The following is a 22090-nucleotide window of genomic DNA, read 5'->3' on the forward strand; positions in this document are numbered from 1 at the left end:
CTTGGGAGCAGAAGGGTGATTTCCCCAAGAGGACACAGCTAATCCCTGGCAGTGGTACCAGGAAAAGCAAAGTCTTGATCTGACATCTTTCTATCACATTAGTGTTAGTCGCTCAGTCATGTCAGATTCTGTGACCCCATGGACTGTATGTAGCCCACCAGCATCCTCTGTCCGTGGAATTCTCCAGGCAAGAATACTGGAGTGGGTTGCCATCCCCTCCTCCAGGGGATCTTCCCGATCCAGGGGTCAACCCGGGTCTCCTGCATTGCAGGCGGATTCTTTATCGCCTGAGCCACCAGTCCATTTCCCAATTTTAGGTTCACTAAGGTTCAAGATATTTCTCATATCTCTGTGTCACATCTATTGTGTTTGTTCAATATTTTCTTTAAATCAATTCACTTTTTGGGGTAGGGCTTTAATATACTTAAAGGACACTTGAGGATTTAACTAGTGATTTACACAACATGGAATAATCTTAAATGTGTTCTGCTAACTGAAAGAATCAGACCAAAAAGGCTATATGTATATGGTAAGACTCTCTTATTTATAAAGGCAAAACTGTAGGGAGGAAAACGGATCAGTAGCTGCCAGAGACTGGAAGGTTGAAAGAGTGACTGTTGACAACAGGAAAGCAGGAGGAAATGTTTAAGACAATGGACTCTTTTGTATGGATATGTGGTGGCGGATACACCACTCCGTGCATTTCTCAAAACCAAGAGAACTAATCACTATAAAAAGTACATTCACTGTATGGAAAAAAAAAAAATCCAACCAGGATGTAGTAGTAAAGATGGAATGTAAACTGTGACAAATAAATCTAATTTACAAATGAATCACATTGCTGCCACTAAAAGAAAGGGCTGGCGGGGGCGGGGGCGGGGTTTGGGGTGGGAAATGGAGACGAAAGTAATGTTCTGACTCTAAACAGGGCTAAAGACGAAAAGAACTGGACGTGCGTGTGCACACATAGGCACACACACAAAAGGCAGAAGGTGGTCAGATCCTGGAGGGCCTTATGAGCGGTCGAAAGATTCTGCCTTTCACTCTGAGTTAAGAGGAGGAGGGTTTTGAGCAGCCAAGTTATGTAATCTTTGATTTTCTATGTATCATTCCAGCGGCCTTATGTAAGAAAGCTGTGAGATGGTGGGGGGCTGGACTATGTGAGAGCAGTGAGGACAAGAGGAAAGGTCAGATTCCGCATGTATTTTAAGGGAAAGCCAACAGGATTTGCTGATGGTTTGGATGTGGGATGTGAGAGAAGGGTCAAGGATGACTCTAAAGTTTTTAGCCTGAGCATCAAAGGATGGGGGTGCCACTGACTAAGATGTGGAGGACGCAGGAGAAGCCACACATTCAGGAGTTGAAACCGCTGGTACCCTGCCCACCTACTCTGCCCACAAAGGCCATGGGGGGGGCACCTACCACTGTTTGCCAAAGTGCTATCTGGCTGCCACTGCTCTGCCTGAGGGAGGGGCAGGTTGGAAGTTCAAGAGAATTAACACCCCCAGGAGCCACCAACAAGTAATGACTAATGAGTCTGCGGGCACACATCCCCAGCATCTCCCTTTACTCTGGGTGAATGCTGCGCCGACTCCCAAGCCCCCACTGGGAACACACTCCAGTTGCCACGGTGCTGACTTCTTTACTGGCTTCCTTACCATCTCAGTCTCTCATCTCCACATTCTGATAGGTGCTTCCTAGAATCACCCCCTTGGGCATAAAACTACCCATTCTTCAAACAAAACAAACAAAACTCATCAAAAACAGAAAAGCAGTGCCATATTGGCAATATACCCCATAAACATAAATACAGTTGTTAAATTCTAGTGAGGTCCTACTGCCTTGAAAGATTGAGTGAAGCTTGCTTTCCCAGCGATAAAAGGGGATCAGCAGATATTGCGAAGGGTTACATGCTAGCTCCAAAATACCACCTCCCCTTATGCCAAGTCCCTTCGCTGTTTAACAACGTTGTTAATCGGCTATACCCCAATACAAAACAAAAAGTTTAAAGTCTGAAGAGAAAAACTGAAAATAACTGAAAACCAAAGAACTCACTCTGTGATTCTAGGTTACGGAACCTATCAGTGTGTGGGAGACTGCAGGACAGAGGAGCCTGGCATGCTGCAGTCCATGGGGTCACAAAGAGTTGAACACAACTTAGCAACCGAACAATACAACCTCAGTGTTCATCATCTAAACCACACCATACACCTGCTCCATGCCCAAAGCTGGGAGCTGAAGACGCTAACATGTTCAGATCAGAAAGAAAACTTCAAGTCCCAAAAGCCAAGAACGAACAGGCCAACCCACAGGCTCCTGGACAGCTCAGGTCAATGAACTCCATCTGGCACTGGAGCCGCCTGCTTTCCAAGCACGGGTCCCACACTTGTACAAATCTCCAAGGCAAAGATCTGATGGAGGAAAAAGAACCTAAGATGTGAAGTCCCGCAGGTAAGGACAGGATGAAGTCCCAGTACAGAAGCAAAGATTTCTGATGCCTCTCGTATATCTTTCATGTGGCACTAAAGAAAAAAAAAAAAAAAAAAGCTCTGCTTTTAAATATCTTTGAGAACAGACTTTCAAACCAAAATGAAAAAGGCACAAGTCACAGCAGAAAATTTTAACTACTATTTCCACATCTAAAAATAAGTTATAGCTATTTCCACATATATTTTGCTTGAAAAACCACAGAAAACCAATTCACTTACTTGCTACCTATTATGGAGTGAATGTTCACATCCCCTCAAGACTCATGTGTTGAAATCCTAACCCCCAGGGTGATGGTATTAGGAGGTGGAGCCTTTGGGAGGTTTTCAGATCATGGGGGTGGATCCTCATGAATGAACTGAGTGACTCTAGGGAGCCCCCTCACCCTCTCCACGATATGAGGACCCAGGGAGAAGGTGGCCTTCTATGAAACAGGAAGCAGGCTCCCTCACCAGACTCCCAATCTGCCAGGGCCTTGATCCTGGACTTCTCATCTCCAGAAATGGGAGCGATAAATAAGCCACCCTGTCTACAATAGTCTGGCCCAGCAGCAGGAACACTAGCTAGCATGTGGCTTCTCAGGAGCCACCCAATCTTCACCACAGTAGAAAGGAAGGCAGAACACAGATCAGCATCTGCCAGCTACAGGGAGTTAACCCTAACCTTCAGCCAAAGATCAAGAAGGGTTTTCATATCACTCTGCAGTCAACACTTAAAACAACAATCCCGACAACTTTTAAAATACTTAATTCCTTGCTAATCTCAACCCAATCTCTGATTTAAAACAAACCAAATAATATTAGCCATCTGTTTGGTTTACCTAACACTTGATACACACAGCCTCAAACACTGTGTGTGCCTGAACCCACACAGCCTTGAATTCTAAAAATAGATCCTCTTGTTAGAGAAAGGTAAGCAATCCCTTTCAACTCTGCCCACAAAAAAAGTTCAGACTAATCAAAAGAAATATAAAATACAGAACCTAAACAAAACCTAACTGAATTTTATCTAGGTTAGATTCCCCAGCTTTAAAAAAATGCACTATTTTTCAAAGTGCCTAAAGAAGATACTCTAAACTCAAATGCCTACAAGGTCCAGGCCAGTAACACAGATGAGTAAAACAGACCTGGCACAAGAATAAAAGACCTGTGAGCATTTCAATGAAGTGGAGAATGTACATGCCCTCTAAGAGACATTCAGGTTCAAAAAATTTAAAAACCCTACAGCCTCAAAACATCATGCCACAAGGCTTAAACTTTGAACCTCATAAGATAACAAGCTCACATAGCCTACTGAGAAAGTACTACAACTGATCTTTACTAAAATAAAGTGAAATAAAATCTGAAACACATGGAATAGCTGGAATCGGAGGTTCAGAGAGTACTGTCAGTCAGGTTGCCAATAAACGAGAAACTACTGGGGATATGTAATTCATACCAGGCAAGAATAATTACGTTCAACTTTCATACTTTGTTATCCAAGTAACTTATCAACACTTGACATATTATGTGTTAAATATCAATCTTCCTCAAACCAGACACAAGCCCTTTGGAGAAGGAATTCATTCAATGCTAGATTCCCAAGTCCAAACTAGCACACGATAGGTATTCAATAATGCATGTGAAGTAAATTAATTTAATGGAAGACAAAATAAATGCTTAATATAAAAACAGTTCAAGGCATACTACTTATTAGTAGCTTTGGAATTAAAGTGCATTTGGTTTCACAGACTAAAGCAAACCCTACCAGATATTCCTTTTGAGTTTTTTTTTTTTCTTGTTATTTGTTTGTAAGGGGAGGATATATTCAGAAATTATAGCAGGCATTATTAATTCATTCTAGATCTACTGCAAAGACTGGTCACTCCCTTCGATCAGTGGCTCCGAAAATGTGATACCAGGAGCAGCATCACCACCACCTGGAAACTTGTTCATTTGATGTAAATGCAAAACACGGCCAGGCCCCAACTCAGACCTGTGGGGTCAGAAAAGGAGGGAGGGTGTAACACATGATGCAGAAATCCCTTTGAGCCCTTCAAGTGACTCTTCTGCCTGCTTCTTAGAGAAGCACTGCCCACTGCTCCTACTACGCTCAGGACAGCCGGGGGTCACAGGCGCTCCTCTGTTCTCAACTTGCTAGCATGTGGTTGTTGGGTCTGAACAACTTCAACCGCAGAACAAATAAAGGTGCACGTGTAACAAAGAAAACAATTTAAAGGGCAGCTAGTCAAAAGAGCCTTCAAGTTCTAGTCTTCCATTCCCTTCTCCCCACCAAAAAAGCCACCTTCATTAAGAATTGGCTCCTAAAGGAGAATATAGTATTGGCAATTATGAAATAAATGATTAAGCCAAATTAAACAGGCTAAATTATGTCTCAAGCATAATGACTTTTTAGATTAATTACAACTAATCACAATGAGATAATCTGACAAGTCAACTAGGAGAAAAAAGATCTGGCTAGGGTAACATGATTTAAGAGAAAAATTATGATTTCTTGTGGTCACAGTGTGCCCATCTATCAATAACCATCTTGTAAATCTGTGTGGTCTAAAACTTTACCCCCTGGTAGAATATTCTTCTCCCTCCAACATAAGGGGAAGTCTGAAATCTTTCAAGCAATGGAGAGAGAGAACAAATCCTGTAGAATGGGGAGAAGCCTTTGGGAAAAAAAAGAACAGTCAGAGTGGAAGAGAATTAAAATCAGAATAAGGTTGTGCAGTTTAGCAAATAAATGGAGTTTTCCTCTTTCTTTAAAAAAAAAAAAATCCCTGTTACTTATTTCTCTCAATAGGAAAATAATTTGATCCAAGCAAAGAAAACAGTAGTTTAGCTGCTCCCAAGAGAACTGCCCAGTTGCGGGAAAAAACAGTAAAAGAAGTTACCAAATCCTTTAAATATATTTTTCCATATTAGAAGGAAAAAAACAAAACCTGTACCAGCTACTCAGGTATATTTTGATTCACCATTAAAAGATGATAGCTAATGTTAAATGTTAATAAAGGAATTGTTTCTAAAGTAAGCTAAAACTTTTTAAGAGCTACATGCTCTATGGGGAGTTTATAAGTTTTAAGTTCTAAGTTCCATGTGTCTGGGAAGTTTCTAAGTTTTAGGGTATACGGTTTACATAACTTAATTTAAACACTATGAACAATATAAAATATCTATTGTGATCATTAAGAAGTCATTCTTTGTAATGTTGTTATATCCATGTAAACACTGAGTTACATTTATGTAAACAAATAACTAGATTAACATTTTGGTCCAAAAAAGAATTGTAAGATAAAGACACTGGAGCCTTGGAGAAAAGCTATGACAAACTTAGAGCATTAAAAAGTAGAAACCATGCATATTAAAAAGTAGAGACATGCGTATTAGAAAGTAGAGACATCACTTTGCCCACAAAGGTCCGTCTAGTCAAAGCTATGGTTTTTCCAGTAGTCATGTATGGATGTGAGAGTTGGACTATAAAGAAGGTTGAGCACCGAAGAACTGATGCTTTCAAACTGTGGTGCTGGAAAATACTCTTCAGAGTCCTCTGGACAGCAAGGAGATCCAACCAGTCCATTCTAAAGGAAATCAACCATGAATATTCACTGGAAGGACTGATGCTGAAGCGGAATACTCTGGTCACATGATGAGAACAGCCAACTCTTTGGAAAAGACCCTGATGCTGGGAAGATTGAGGGCAGGAGAAAGTGATGACAGAGGATGACAGGGTTGGATGGCATTACCCACTCAATGGACACGAGTCTGAGCAAAGCCCTGGAGTCAGTGAAGAGCAGGGAAGCCAGGTGTGCTGCCGTCCACGGAGTCACAAAGAGTCAGACATGGCCGAGTGACTGAACACCAACCATACGGAACTATAGAACCTGCTTTGCCTCGCTTCAAGTGACATGTTTCTTTTCCCAAACACCATAAAACTTACACAGAAATACATTCCACTATTACTTAATTTGAGAAAATGTAATAGAAGGGTTGGGGCTTCCCTGGTAGCTCAGCTGGTAAAGAATCCGCCTGCAATGCAGGAGACATGGGTTTGATCCCTGGGTTGGGAAGATCCCCTGGAGGAGGGCATGGCAACCCACTCCAGTATTCTTGCCTGGAGAATCCCATGAACAGAGGAACCTGGAGGGCTACAGTCCATTGGATCGCAGGGAGTCGGACATGACTGAGCAACTGAGCACATAGCAAAATAGAACAGCAGAAAATTCCTTCATCATTACTATGTTACAAACAGAAAATAGCCGCTGAGGCCTACCAGCAAGATTGAAACTGACATTACTTTAGAATAATTCCTGCGCATTATTCCACAATATCACACTTGAGCCTGTAAAAGAGTTTCCGCAATGAACATGTTATTTATGAAAGCACATATATGAAAACGGTCAAGTGCTATCAATATATCCTTTATGGCTCCAACTCCAACTAATCTCAAATCTCCCCATGCTCAAATAGAAAGCATCTGCTCAATTGAGGTTCCACAGGTGTGAACCATGCCAACTTAACTGTAGGTCTGCCACAGTTTTAAAATTCCATTACTTCTTGCAAGATTTAAAGTCAACTCTCCATGGCATTGACACCAGGAAAGTAACTGCAGTAAGAGCAGAAGGCAGGACACGCTGAGGCGCAAACACCAACAGGTGAGCTAATCTTGCCCTGCAGAACCCTGAGAAGTTCACAGGAGGACACTGAGCAAGGTTAGAGACAGAGAATTAGTGGGTGGAGTGGGAAGGGTGAAGGCTGGTTACAAATCTGTAGACTAAACAATGAGAAAGAGAAGGGTTATTCTGCACAGAAACTGAAAGATAAGAGCTTGGGACTCCAGGACAAGATACACGGTAGGTGGGTGCGTAGGTGGGAAGCTCAGGGCTGGTGAGTTGAACTGAAGTCAAAAGTCAAAACAAGAAATGCTCAAACATCCAACCCTGCCCCTTTTCGTTAATTCTAGACCGCCACTGGCAAGGAGTAATGTTTTTACTTCCTATTTGGCAGTTCACCCAAGAAAACAGCAGTTCTGCATCCAATTAGCCTACAGCGAAGACCAACACTTACAGAAGCAGAGTCCCTTGCAAACAAAGAGCTACCAATTACCTTTTCACTTTTAAATACGAATAGCTGGCAAAGGATCACCAAAATTTGCAAGGTTTCAGACACGAGACTGGAGAAGGAAATGGCAACCCACTCCAGTACTCTTGCCTTGAAAATCCCACGGGGCAGCTTGGGGCAGGCTACTATCCATGGGGTGGCAAAGAGTCGGGCACAACTGAGCGACTTCACTTCACTTCAGACACGAGAGACCAAAAAAAACAAAAATTGCAAAAACATAAAAGCAAAGATAATCAAGAGAATAAAATAAAACTTAAAAAAAAAAACTTTATAATTACTATGCTCAGAGAAGACCAAATTTTTAAATGGTGATAAAAAGGAAGCAATCCAAACACTCTTAAGATTAAAAATGCAGCCACTGCTAAAATCCAACAGAAAGCGTCAGGAAAGTCTCCCTGAGTTTAGAGAAATAGAGGAATAGTTTAAGAGAAATAGAACATACTGAAAAATAGTTAACAGACTTAGAAGATCAAGGCAGGAAATTCAACATTTGACTACAAATAATTCCAGAGAACAGAGAGAATGTAAAGGGAGAAAAACACTGACTCACTAACCTAAAAAAGCATCCCGATAACTTTCTCAAGGGAAAAAAGCCACATGCAAAATAACAAGAATAAAAATTGTACCTGAATTCTCCACTGTAACAGTGCAAACTTATAAGTAAAGGAAGCAACAGTTTAAAAATTATTTACGTAAAAATTCTCAACCCAAAGTGTCAACTGATTATGAAGGAGCATTTTTATATATTCAACACCTGAAACTATTATCCATACACATTTTTCTCACGAGTTTGCTAGAAAATATGTTTTACACACACACACAGGAATATACCGGTAAAAAGGAAGACATGAAGTGAGGTGGCCAAGACAGCAGAGTAGAAAAATCCTGAATTCATCCCTTCTGCCATGGAAACACCAAAATTACAGCTCCTTACAGAGAAGCTATCTAGGAGAACGGCCCAAAAACTAGCAGAAAAGCTATTCCACAGCTACATACCTAAAGAAGGAATCACAACGACCCAAGTAAGAGGAGACACGGTACACTCAGGACTCACAATTCCAGGTCAGGGATTCACAAATGCGAGGAATATCACAATCACAGACGTTCTCTCCAAGGACTGAGGCTCCTGAACCCGCCTCAGGCTCTCCCACCCAGGGCTCCTGCACCAGGAAGACGAGCCCCAGAACCTCTGGCTTTGAAAAGCAGCAGGGCTTGTGTCCAGGAGAGCCTACCCACTTGCTGATCCTGGAGAGCCCCCTGGATAGGCAGGAGGCAAACCGGACTCCCCCTGGGGGTGGAGATGCTAGCAGCAGCCATTTGGGGGCGCCCCTTCTACCAAGGTAACACAGCCCTGGCAAGTGACACTTCAGAATCCTCCCCTAGCTTATTATTGCTTGAGGCTTACCCGGCCACCAGCAGGCAAGCCCCAGGCCCAAGGCCAGGCAGAGAAGCCTACCTCACCCTCCAGCAGGCTTCACAGCCAGGCTGGGGGCCAGGGCCACCCACCAGCGCACCAACCACAGAAGCCCCACCATAAGAGAAGGGCGCAGGCAACCCTACGGGGGCGCCCCAGAACATGTGACTCGGCGACCAGCAAGTGTGTGCTGCTGGGACCCACAGGATGTCTCCCACATGAGGCCATCGCTCCAAGACAAGGAAATGCAACCAACCCACCTAACACGGTGAACTGGACAAATGAGCAGAGGAACATGCGCCAAAGACACAAAAAACCTCAGAAAAAGAACTAGATGAAGTGGAGGTACACAATCTACTCAACAGAGTTCAGGGTAATGATCATAAAGACGCTTCCTACCTCAGAAGAATGGATAAACATGGTAAGATTTTAAATTCCAAACTGGGAAAGGAGGATTTCAAGGCTGTATACTGTCACCCTGCTTATTTAACTTCTATGCAGGCAGAGTACATCATGAGAAACACTGGGCTGGAGGAAGCACAAGCTGGAATCAAGACTGCCAGGAAAGAAAGTGAAAGTGAAGTCGCTCAGTCGTGTAGGACTCTTTGCGACCCTATGGACTGTAGCCTACCACGCTCCTCCGTCCATGGGATTTTCCAGGCAAGAGTACTGGAATAGGTTGCCATTTCCTTCTCCAGAGGATCTTCCCAACCCAGGGATCGAACCTGGGTCTCCTGCATTGTAGGCAGACACTTCCCCATCTGGGCCACCAGACTGCTGGGAGAAATATCAATAACCTCAGATATGCAGATGACACCACCCTTATGGCAGACATCGAAGAGGAACTAAAGAGCCTCTTGATGAAAGTGAAAGAGGAGAGTGAAATAGTTGGCTTAAATAAATCTCAAAGTTCAAAAAACAAAGATCATGGCATCTGGTTCCATCACTTCATGGCAAATAGATGGGGAAACAATGGAAACAATGAGAGGCTTTATTTTCTTAGGCTCCAAAATCACTGCAGACGGTGATTGTGCCAAGAATTTAAAAGACGCTTGCTCCTTGGAAGAAAAGCTATGACCACCTAGACAGCATATTAAAAAGCAGAAACATTACTTTGCCAACAAAGGTCCATCTAGTCAAAGCTATGATTTTTCCAGTAGTCATATATGGATGTGAGAGTTGGACCATAAAGAAAGCTGAAGGCAAAAGAACTGTGGTGTTGGAGAAGACTCTTGAGAGTCCCTTGGACTACAAGGAGATCCAACCAGTCCATCCTAAAGGAAATCAGTCCTGAATATTCATTGGAAGGACTGATGCTGAACCTGAAGCTCCAATACTTGGGCCACCGGATGCAAAGAACTGACTCATCTGAAAAGACCCTGATGCTGGGAAAGACTGAAGGCAGGAGGAAAAAGGGATGACAGAGGATGAGATGGTTGGATGGCATCACCAACTCATGGACATGAGTTTGAGCAAGCTCCAGGAGTTGGTGATGGACATGGAAACCTGGCGTGCTGCAGTCCATGGGGTCACGAGGAGTCAGACACAACTGAGCAACTGATCCGAAGGTTTTAAAATAGTTAGAAAATACTGAGAATCAAACAGACCCTAAGAAGACAGTAACTGAAATTAAAAATGCACTAGAGGCAATCGACAGTAGATTAGGTAAAACAGACTAACGGATTGGTAATCCAGGAAGATGACAGTAGAAACCACCCAAACTGAACAGAAATTAAACTTTTGTTTCAGTACTTCCAATATTCTAAAGCACAAAAAATGAGAAAGCTCAGCTAATTCACTGCCAACGGACCTCTCCACCCAAATGTCCCACAGATAACTTAAAAAAGACACACATACACATACACCCCTACCTATACTCCTTATCCATATCCTCCCTTCTTCACTCCCAAATTTTATAGACTATAGTCCCCAAATGCTTTCAAACTACCGCACAATTGCACTCATCTCACACGCTAGTAAAGTAATGCTCAAAATTCTCCAAGCCAGGCTTCAGCAATATGTGAACCGTGAACTTCCTGATGTTCAAGCTGGTTTTAGAAAAGGCAGAGGAACCAGAGATCAAATTGCCAACATCCGCTGGATCATGGAAAAAGCAAGAGAGTTCCAGAAAAACATCTATTTCTGCTTTATTGACTATGCCAAAGCCTTTGACTGTGTGGATCACAATAAACTGGAAAATTCTGAAAGAGATGGGAATACCAGACCACCTGATCTGCCTCTTGAGAAATTTATATGCAGGTCAGGAAGCAACAGTTAGAACTGGACATGGAACAACAGACTGGTTCCAAATAGGAAAAGGAGTTCGTCAAGGCTGTATATTGTCACCCTGTTTACTTAACTTACATGCAGAGTACATCACGAGAAATGCTGGACTGGAAGAAACACAAGCTGGAATCAAGATTGCCGGGAGAAATATCGGTAACCTAAGATATGCAGATGACACCACCCTTATGGCAGAAAGTGAAGAGGAACTAAAAAGCCTCTTGATGAAAGTGAAAGAGGAGTGAAAACGTTGGCTTAAAGCTCAATATTCAGAAAACGAAGATCATGGCATCCGGTCCCACCACTTCATGGGAAATAGATGGGGAAACAGTGCCAACAGTGTCAGACTTTATTTTTCTGGGCTCCAAAATCACTGCAGATGGTGACTGCAGCCATGAAATTAAAAGACGCTTACTCCTTGGAAGGAAAGTTATGACCCACCTAGACAGCATATTCAAAAGCAGAGACATTACTTTGCCAACAAAGGCCCATCTAGTCAAGGCTATGGTTTTTCCTGTGGTCATGTATGGATGTGAGAGTTGGACTGTGAAGAAGGCTGAGCGCTGAAGAATTGATGCTTTTGAACTGTGGTGTTGGAGAAGACTCTTGAGAGTCCCTTGGACTGCAAGGAGATCCAACCAGTCCATTCTGAAGGAGATCAGCCCTGGGATTTCTTTGGAAGGAATGATGCTAAAGCTGAAACTCCAGTACTTTGGCCACCTCATGCGAAGAGTTGACTCATTGGAAAAGACTCTGATGCTGGGAGGGATTGGGGGCAGGAGGAGAAGGGGACGACAGAAGATGAGATAGCTGGATGGCATCACTGACTCGATGGACTTGAGTCTGGGTGAACTCCCGGAGTTAGTGATGGACAGGGAGGCTTGGCGTGCTGCGATTCATGGGGTTGCAAAGAGTTGGACACGACTGAGCAACTGATCTGATCTGATCTGATAGTCCCCAAATGCTTTCAAACTGTGGGGCTGGAGAAGACTCTTAAGAATCCCTTGGACAGCAAGGAGATCAAACCAGTCCACCCTAAAGAAAATCAACCCTGAATATTCACTGGAAGGACTGTTGCTTTAGCTCTAATACTTTGGCCACCTGATGCGAAGAGCCAACTCATTAAAAAGACCCTGATGCTGGGGAAGATTGAAGGCAAAAGGAGAAGGGGATGACAGAAGATGAGATGGTTAGACAGCATCACCAACTCAATGGACATGAACTTGAGCAAACTCAGGGAGATAGTGAAGGACAGGGAAGCTTGGCATGCTGTAGTTCATAGAGTCGCAAAGAGTCGGACACAACTTTTGAGACTGAACAAGTCCCTAGATATTTCCAAATATGAAATCGCCTCTGTTCCAATCCTTAATTTGCTCAGGCTGTAACACCTCTTGTCATTACAAGCCCCTAACCAATCTCTATGTTTCCATTTACTCTCTTTTCTAATCGAACACGCTAAGACAAATTTTACCAAGGTGACTCCCTGTGGCTCCTGTTCCCACAGAAGAGAATTCCACCTCTAACCTGGCATGCCCTTTGCATCTAGACCTTTCTATCTAGGTTTAACTTGTGCCACTCCCTCCTCACACCCCGCTGCTGCTGCTGCTGCTAAGTCACTTCAGTTGTGTCCAACTCTGTGCAACCCCACAGACGGCAGCCCACTAGGCTCCCCCGTCCCTGGGATTCTCCAGGCAAGAACACTGGAGTAGGTTGCCAATTCCTTCTCCAATGCATGAAAGTGAAAAGTGAAAGTGACGTCGCTCAGTCGTGTCCGACTCTTAGCGACCCCATGGACTGCAACCCACCAGGGTCCTCCATCCATGGGATTTTCCAGACAAGAGTACTGGAGTGGGGTGCCATTGCCTTCCTACAATAATTTCAAGTGAGTCTTCCACACAGGCTTCTGTCTCTGCAAAGGAAGTCTTTTCGAGCCCAACCCTGCAACCTCAGTCCTCCCAACAAAATGTTCATTTTCAAAGATTCTTTTTCGCTTTGTGCTACCATGGACATACGTAACTTTACTACAGCATTTAATTATAACATATCACTATCATCTGTCCATCAACCTCCATGCTAAATTCTGTCTCATTCATCATGAGAGGCTAAAATATTACCTTGGCATACAGAAGACAAAAAATATCTGTTAGATAAAATGCCATCCTAGTCAGCACACCTGCAACTACAAATTACTCCTCCTCTATCTGTGGAGGTTAACAGCCAAGTAACTACAAACGATGAAAGAAATATGAAAGGCCAGTTTGCTCTGCCAAGACATATTACCAAAGAATACCCAAAATAACTTTTTATATAGCTTTTAAGTTTACAATGTGATTATATCAATATATGGTCTGCAGCTTACAGAGTTACTGTTTTTAAAGAGGAACTAAACAATACTCATTTTCTTGAAGGATTTGGGACTGGGCCTTACATAAACATTAATGGATTTCTCTTAGTTTCATCAGTGTCACTTTGTGCAATTTACACCAAAAAATAGCAAGACAAGGGATCTCCCTGGTGGCCCAGTGGTTAAGAATCCATCTGCCAATGCAGGAGACATGGGTTCAATCCCTGGTACGGGAGGATCCCACATGCCCGGGAGAAACTAAGCCCATAGGCCACAACTACTGAGCCTGTGCTCGAGAATTCACAATCCACAACTACTGAGCCCACGGGCCGCAACTACTGAAACTCTCATGCCTAGAGCCCGTGCTCCACAGCAGGAGAAGTCACCACTGTGAGAAACCCACACCCTGCAATGAAGAGTAGCCCGGGTCACCGCAACTAGAGAACGCCCACACGCAGCAATGGGAACCCTGCACGTCTACAAATAAATAAATAAAGGCAAGACAAGATCCCCAATGAGATCCTGAAATTCGGACAATCGGTTGATATCACAGTGATGTTTGCTGCTCTGGAGAAGGAAATGGCAACCCACTCCAGTATTCTTGCCTGCAGAATTCCATGGGCAGGGGAGCCTGGCGAGCTATAGTCCATGGGGTTGCAAGAGTCAGACATGACTTAACAACTAAACCACCACCAAATGCACTAAGATAGACGGTGAGAAGACACCAAACCACCACCACCGATGCCACAAACAGTGCATATTGTAGGGCCTGAATACATTAGCTGATCCACTTGGAAAAGAATCAACCTGGAAACTGGCAGATAGGACTTGATCAGATAAAGAGCAACTTTATTCAGGATTTACTAAAATTGGTTAACACTTTCACTAAATTCAGAAGTCAATTTTAACAGACTTCTGAATCACTAATTTTAAAAAGTGATCTCATTAAATTCAATTAAAAATACTGTGAAGATTTCATCTATCTGGAGAAGCTTCTGGTGTACTGTGCTCATAGTTCTCCTGAGATCATGACACAAGATCATCAGTCAATGCAAAATCCCTCCCAGCCACCTCCTTCCATCTACCCCTTCACTGCCTTTTATCCTCACACTCAGTTCCACCTGCCCGCAGCCCCAAACCATTCAGACAGGGAACCATTCTAGCCTATTTAGTACATTTGGAATATAAACAGATGTGACAGATGCTACATCTGAGCAGAGGCTTTCAAAGCCATTGGGTACTGCCGTCCACTCTCTTCCCTTTGCCTCGGCCAAGAGTGACAAGACCCAGAAGAGAGGTGTGCCTCACAATGAGATGACGTGTGAATAGTGACAGCCAGCTGTCAGCCAGGAACATAACATGCCCAAGAAATAAATCTTTACTGTTCCATAAGCTTTCTAAAATTCGGGGGTTAGTGTTATAGAAAGCTGACTAACGTGCAATGAAAAACTGAAGTAAATAATTTCACTTCCCAAATTACATTCCATCAGTCAGATACATCTGAATGAGATTTGGAAGGGGAAAGTGAGGCAAAGGACAGATTATTGTGGCTAGTGGCTCTGGCAAGCAAGGTTAGAGATGTCAGAGTTTGTGGCAGCCAAACTCTGAGTTTCAGCATCTGGTCACCAACTTCAAGGATGAGGGAGGCAACTGTGATGATTCAAGAACGCCGGTGGTGGCAGCAACAGCAATCGCAACCTGCCCTGGGGAGTGCGGCCAGAGGAGAGCCTCACTGGCTGCATGCCTCCAACCTATCCGACAACTGGCAAAGGACCTGGTTTTTGCTATTACATCTCCTGTTGCTTTAGATACCTAGTGTTTTCTTGGACTGAACTGTGGTTGATGAAGTATTTGGTACCAGAGGAGTTACAGGACACGGACTCAGGTTAGGAAGCTGGCTTCGGTTTGCCAATCTAATTGGATTTAAAGGCAATGATGGGCACTGCCACCATTAGGTAACATAACGCTAACACCAGATGACGTGGAGCAGCAAAGAAAAACCTATCACCTGCAGCTACCTGGGATAAACGTCTTCTTGAAGAAAACACACGGCAGGCTGCTGTGGCTGTCAGGATGGAAACAAGAAAGACGAGAACTGGAGTGGGCTGACTCTGATGACAGGTGAACGCTTTAAAAAAATATTTAGCTTAGTAAACCGAGGGCCAAAGAACATCCACGATTGCAAAAAAAAAAAAAAATGCCCTTTAATGCTTAAAGGCACAGGACTGATAGAGCTAAAAATGAGAAACAGAATGATTCTGCAAATTACAGAATTACCAAATAAAAATAATTGAAATTCTAGACAGATCTCTTAAGTAAAAGTTAGGACACTGATTGTGAAATGGTAGGACTCTGAGACCTGAAATGGGGTCAGTTTGGTGTTTTATCAACCTGAGAATTCTGACCTCAAAGCACTCACAGAGAGGAGGACCCCTTCTCCCCAACATGAGGCTGATCTTTACTTGACAGAAGCCCCTTCCACAATACTACCTGGAAATAAACCTCCAACTAAATTAAATTTCCCCAGGGGAACAAGCACCAAATCTAAACAAACAGGAGCCAGTTTTTTTTTTTCACTCCAAAAAAACTAGACGCACAGTAGTTAAAAAATAACTCATCTTATTGTGCTTTGTTTTACTGCACTTCATAGATACTGGGCGTCTTACAAGCTGAAGTTTTGTGGCAACTCTAAAAGTCAGCCAAGTCTACTGGTGCCATTTTTCCAACAGGATTTGCTCACTTTGCATCTCTGTTGCATTGTGGTAATTCTCAAAATATTGCAAACTCTCTACCAGCAAAAAGATTATGACTTGTTAAAGGCTCAGATGATATTTAACATTTTTTTAGCAATAAAGTATTTTTAATTGTTATGTTTGTTGTTTCTTAGACATAATGCTATTGCACACTTAACAGACTATACTATACTGTAAATATAACTTTTATAGGCAATGGGGAAACCAAAATATTCACGTGGTTCACTTTATTGCAATGGTTTGGTACATAACCCATAATACCTCTACATAGGCCTACGCAGACTTTCGGAAGACTTTTTAAGAATTCTAAAGACTGAAATATAACTTTAGATGAGACTTAAGTTATCAAAAGGAATACACTAACTGAAGATTCATTGTAATATCTCAAGAAACTAGACATACTTATAACGATTTGTTCAGTTAACTGACTGAAACCTGGATCCAATGACAGCCTATGTTAAAAACAGTTGGAACTCCTGCTGATCAAGAGCAGACTTGAACTAACAACAAATTAAACAGCAAAGACAACACAGCAATAGAAACTATCTGAAGTGAAGCACAAAGTGGGGTGAAAAAGCTGAAAAAGATAATGAACAGAGCCTCAGTGATTTAGCATACCTAACGTGCGACTGAGGGGCACTGCGCAGTCATTCTGAATGATAATGTTCCAAACTGGACAAATTCCAGAACCTTAAGCTCAAAGAACACTAAAAAGAATAAACTTAAAGAAAACTCTACCCCCAAGGAACATACAATCAAACTCAATTTGATATAGTGAAAGATAAAATGAAAATCTTAAAAAGAGCCAGAAAAAAAAAAAAAGGACACATTACATAGAGAGGAAAGTAGAATATTCACAGATTTATTATGAGAAATAATGGAGGATGAAAGACAAAGCAAAGACATATTTAAAGTACTGAAAGGAAAAACAAGACAATACAAGATAGTCAATCTAGAATTGTATCTCCAGCAAAAATATCCTTAGAAAATGAAGGTAAAAAATACTTCAGTGAACAAGCAAAAGGTGAATAAATTGCAAACTAGATCCCTTGGCAATATTAGGCACCGCAAATATCTTCTCTATCATCTCTCTGTCACTGAAAGAAAAATCTTTCCTTTTTTTCTACAAAGTTATCATTTTTTCACCTCTGTTTAAGTCTTAGCAACTTTAAGATGCCCTTCCCTGTCCTGAGGGAAAGAGTGTCTTCAACATTGTCTTCCATTAATTTTCTAACTTTTCCTTTCACACTTAAATCTCTAATTATCTATAATTCATCCCATCTGTGGTGTTATATTGTTTTTTTTTTTCCATACAGTTGAGTCACTCTTCTGAGCAACATGACTTTCTCCGATGATTTATGATAACACGCTTAAGTTCCTAAACATTTCTAGGTAACTTTCTGCTCTCTAATTTGTCCCCCTCAGTCTATTTCTATGTTCTCACATTCCTACTAGTTTTTATTACTATAGTTTTGAAACAGAATCTTAACTTCTGATAAGGCAAGCCCCGACCAAAGCAAATCTTTAAGACTGATTTAGCTATTCAGACTTTATCCCACCTGTCATATAAATTTTAGATCTAGGTTATGGAGTTTGTCAGAAAAACCGACTGGAATTTTGACTGCAGTTTAATCAAACTTACAGATTAAAATGGGAATCTGCCTGACAATGAAGGAGATGTAAGAGATGTGGACTTGATCCCTGCGTGGGGAATAATATCCCCTGGAGTAGGAAATGGCAACCCACTCCAGTATTCGTGCCTGGGAAATTCCATGGACAGAGGAGCCCAGCGGGCTACGTTACAGTCCATGGGGTTGCAAATAGTCAAACTCGCTGTGCAACTGAGAACACACTTCTGGCTCCTTAGTCAAGTTCTCTCCTTAAATATCTTATGTGTTCTTAGGTTCATTCCTAGAGACTAGTTTGTTCCCATTACTGTATACAATATTTATCTTTGATTACCTTACTGATTGCTTATTGCTAGTGTACTAAATACTACTGATTTCTGTAGGTTGATTTTAAAAGGAGTAACCCTGCTAAACTCTTACTAGTTCCAACAGTTTCTCTCTTGATTCTAATGGTTATTCTAGATAAGTAATATTATCTGCAAATAATGAGTTTTCTTGCTTTCCTTCTCGTCCTTATACTTTTTATTTTTCCCTCTGTAGTGTCAGTCAGGACCTCCTTATGTTAAATACCAACAGTGATACAAGGGCATCCTTATCTTGTTACTGATCTTAAAGTAAGTGTATCTAAAATTTCTTTATTATTATTTGCTGTAGGTTTTTGGTAACGACCATTATCTAGTTATCTTGTGTTCAAAGCTTGTTAAGATTTTTTATCATATATCGGTGCTGGATCTTATCAAATGATTTTATGGTATAGAAATAATTGATGACTTTTCTCCTTCAGTCTATTAATGAAACAAATTACATTAACAGATAAACAGATGTTGAACCATATTTACATTCTTAAACTCCACGGATCAAGATTCTTTCAACACATTGTTGGATTTGATGAGCCAGTATTCTATGCAGGATTTTCTTGTTTACACTTTCTCATGTTGTATATGTATTCTCATACGTATAACTTTCTCATATTGACCTCAACTAGTTTTGAAATCAAGACTTTACTAACTTTATAAAATGAGCTTGGCATTTTTTTTTCTCCCCTATTCCAGAAAAACCTTTAAAAAGAAATTTTCATTTAAAAATTTATTGCAACTCAGTAAGATTATCTTCATACAGGGTTTTTCTGAAAGGGGAGGTTTTGCCATTGTTTATTAAATATTTATTAGTCAGCTCAAGCTATCTATTTCTTCTGATACCAACCTTCATAGCTTGTAGTTTTCTAAGAATTTATACATTTCCTCCAGGCTTTCAAATTTATAAATTATAAATTTAAAATTGTTTTTTAAATATCTCACGTTTGTAGCCGTTTCCCATTTATCACTTATTTTATCTGCATCTTTTTAAAATCAGAGGTCTGTTTAGCTTATTTACCTTCAAAACATCTTCTTTCAGTTTGGCCAATCTTTCCTTCCTTCCTAATTTCACTGATTTCTGCTCTTAACTGTAGGCTGGTTTTTTTTTTTTTTTTTTTTTTTGGAACTCTTGAAATGAACTTGGTAAAAGCACTAAGGCAAGCTTCCTTCAACATTTAGATAAGTCACCCTGCCACTCTGTCTCAGATCTGGTTTCACTACATAGACTTCAACACAGAAACTATACACTATTTCTCTCCTATTCACAATAAAAATAAAACTAGACAAATCTTATCAACCGTAACTACATATGAATGTCTCCATGTTGAAGGCAAATAAATATGGTAATGTGCTTGTTCCCCCAAAATATGTAAGGCTACCACTAGGTACCTGAACCAAGGCACTTTCTCTGCACAGCTACTTGGACAATTACTGGTACAGCTTGATAAAATTAGCAACTAGAAATGAAATCTCCAGTTGCTTTACCAGATGCCATTCAAAACTTGTAGTTATTAATAGGAGGGGAAAAAATCTGGCTGTGGCGATCGATTTCCACCACCACCAGCCCCCCAAAAAACTCGCTTAAAGCAGAAGCACTTTTTTTTTTCTAGCTGTGGAAGCATACATCCCTGGCCGGGGACAGTTTCAGGTACAGAAGAGATTTTGATTTTAAATCTTTCTGCCTGCAATTGAGCGTTAAGGGGGATCTCTAAGGTAAAGTTCAACATTCAACACAACCTTGGACTTGGACACATACCGAATGGCTTATTCTTATGAGTGTAGGCTTTGAAAAATAATTTTATACAGTATTAGCTTCAAAACGGATGTCGTAGCTCCCACTGTACTGGTGTTAACTCAAGAAGCAACTCATACATTTTCCCTATGAGGATGCAGAAGGCGTGCACTGGAGACGGGAAAGAACGAAGCGCAGATACAGGTCAACTTTCTAATTCCTGACTTGTTTAAAGCAGGCTGGCTAAAAGCACAGAAACACAGTGGCCAGATTTCTTTTTCCTCTGGCTGCAAAAAAAAAAACAAAAAACAAAAAAAGCCAAAAAGACTGAAGGCCTCTCCCTAACGAAACCCGGGCAACCTTATACTTTTCCTTCACGTTTGAGGGTGAAACTTAAGGGGGAACGGAGAAGAAAAGAGCTTCCTAACGTTGAGAGCGAGCCAGTCGTGATATGGATCGCGTCTGCAGGAGAACTCGGGGCTGCGTGCGTTTAACCCCGACTGCTCTTTTATAGGCCAGGTAATACAAGAAGCCAGGGCCGCCCGGCGCCGGCCCACCGACACCAAACCGGGAAGGGAGGGAGGGAGGGAGGGACGCGAGGAGCTGGGGAAGAGGAGACCCGGGCCTGAAACAAAGGAAGAAGGGCTGGCCGAGCGGGACGGATTCGGCGTCCGCGTGGGGAGGAGGAAAAGCCAAGGCTTCTGGTGAAAGGCTGGACTCACAGAACTTGGAGGTGGAGGTGTTGATGTTGATGGTGGAGCCGGGGGTGGGGGCGGGGGCCGCCTTGGCCACGGAGGCCGCGTCGCCGCTCTTCAACATCATGATCACCCCATTGGCCTCCGGCGGCGGCGGCGGTGGCCCCATTGGAAGCCCCTCCTTGGGGCCTTTCCTGTCCACGGAGACCGCAGGCATCGCCAGCAGCTGACCCCCGGGAGTCTCTCGGGCAGGGGCTGGGATAGAAGGCGGGGGTGGCGGGGGCTGCCGGAAGCCCTCCACGGCTGCCTCCCAGTTGTTGTGGTTCTGGTCGTCCATCATCGCCTCGTAGCTGCCCCCCTCCTCCTCTTCCATGCTTTCCTCCATCCTGTAGGCCCCCAGCACCCGCCCGCCTTCACAGGCACCTGCTGCCCGTCTCAACCCCGGGCCGGGCCGGGGTGGGGGGCGGGTACCGCAGCCTCCTCGAGCCTCACATCGCCGAGGGCCGGAGCGGGCGCGGAAGGGAGGGGCAGCGGCGCGCCTCGGTTCTCTCAGTCTCCGCCGGGACGCCTCTTTGCAGACAGGGCTGACGGCGGTGGGCGCTCCCGGGTTCCAGTCTGGGGAGAGGCAGCCGTAAAGCGGGAGCGCCCCTCACGACATTTTACAGCAGCTTCCAACAGGCAGTTGGGGAAAGGGCGGGCAGCGGGGGAGGAGCGGCCAGGAGGGCACGTGGTGCGAGGAACCAAGCCTCCGGAAAGCGGAGCGAAAAGGGGCGGGAGCTGTGAGCCACCACCAGGCGGGAAAACAGAGGTTCGCCCCGCCTCGACTGGTCGCGCGCAGAGAGGCAGGCGCTGTGCGACCCAGTTCCCGGGTAGCCGGCTCCGGCCCCGCCCCGTGCCCGGACTCACGTGATAAGGGAGTGGAGCTGCGCACGCGCGTTCTCAGGTTGGTTACCAGGACGACGGGCAGCTGAGTTTGTGACTGAAGATGTGTCTAGATCCTGGCTTGGCGGTCGATGTGACCCAGGCTTCCCTTTTCGGCCGTGTTTTTCTTCCGCGCCCCCGATTTATCGGGTCTTCGGACCACAGAGGGCCTTACATTTCCGACTTTTTCTTGATCACGTAACCTTGGTGGCCAGTAGAGGGTCCGGGTCGAACAGTATAAACGGGTTGGGACCACCCAAGGGCGGCCCTCGGGCGAATCGCTCATGACCCTCAGCAGACCCGTCCCAAACCCTCAACCTGGTGAATAACAGGCGAAGCAGCAGAGTGACTAAAAATACTAAGTGTATTTGA

The 22090-nt window shown here is 43.3% G+C and overlaps 1 protein-coding gene across 4 annotated transcripts in view; it reads right to left on the reverse strand.

The window, feature by feature from the left end:
• The window catches only part of CACUL1 (CDK2 associated cullin domain 1), a 68937-nt gene extending 47275 nt beyond the window's left edge, over window positions 1-21662 (reverse strand). Inside the window, exon 1 of one of the 4 annotated variants that reach the window (XM_025274200.3) lies at window positions 20825-21662. In XM_025274200.3, the coding sequence (XP_025129985.1) occupies window positions 20825-21182 (358 nt within the window). In that variant the 5' untranslated portion in view covers window positions 21183-21662. The remainder of the gene's footprint in view (window positions 1-20824) is intronic. The other 3 variants (XM_025274199.3, XM_025274202.3, XM_025274201.3) reach the window with 3 other exon arrangements.
• Between the last annotated feature and the right edge of the window lie 428 nt (window positions 21663-22090).

Source organism: Bubalus bubalis, chromosome 23, assembly GCF_019923935.1.
Source record: "Bubalus bubalis isolate 160015118507 breed Murrah chromosome 23, NDDB_SH_1, whole genome shotgun sequence".
In the NCBI taxonomy this organism is placed as follows: domain Eukaryota; kingdom Metazoa; phylum Chordata; class Mammalia; order Artiodactyla; family Bovidae; genus Bubalus; species Bubalus bubalis.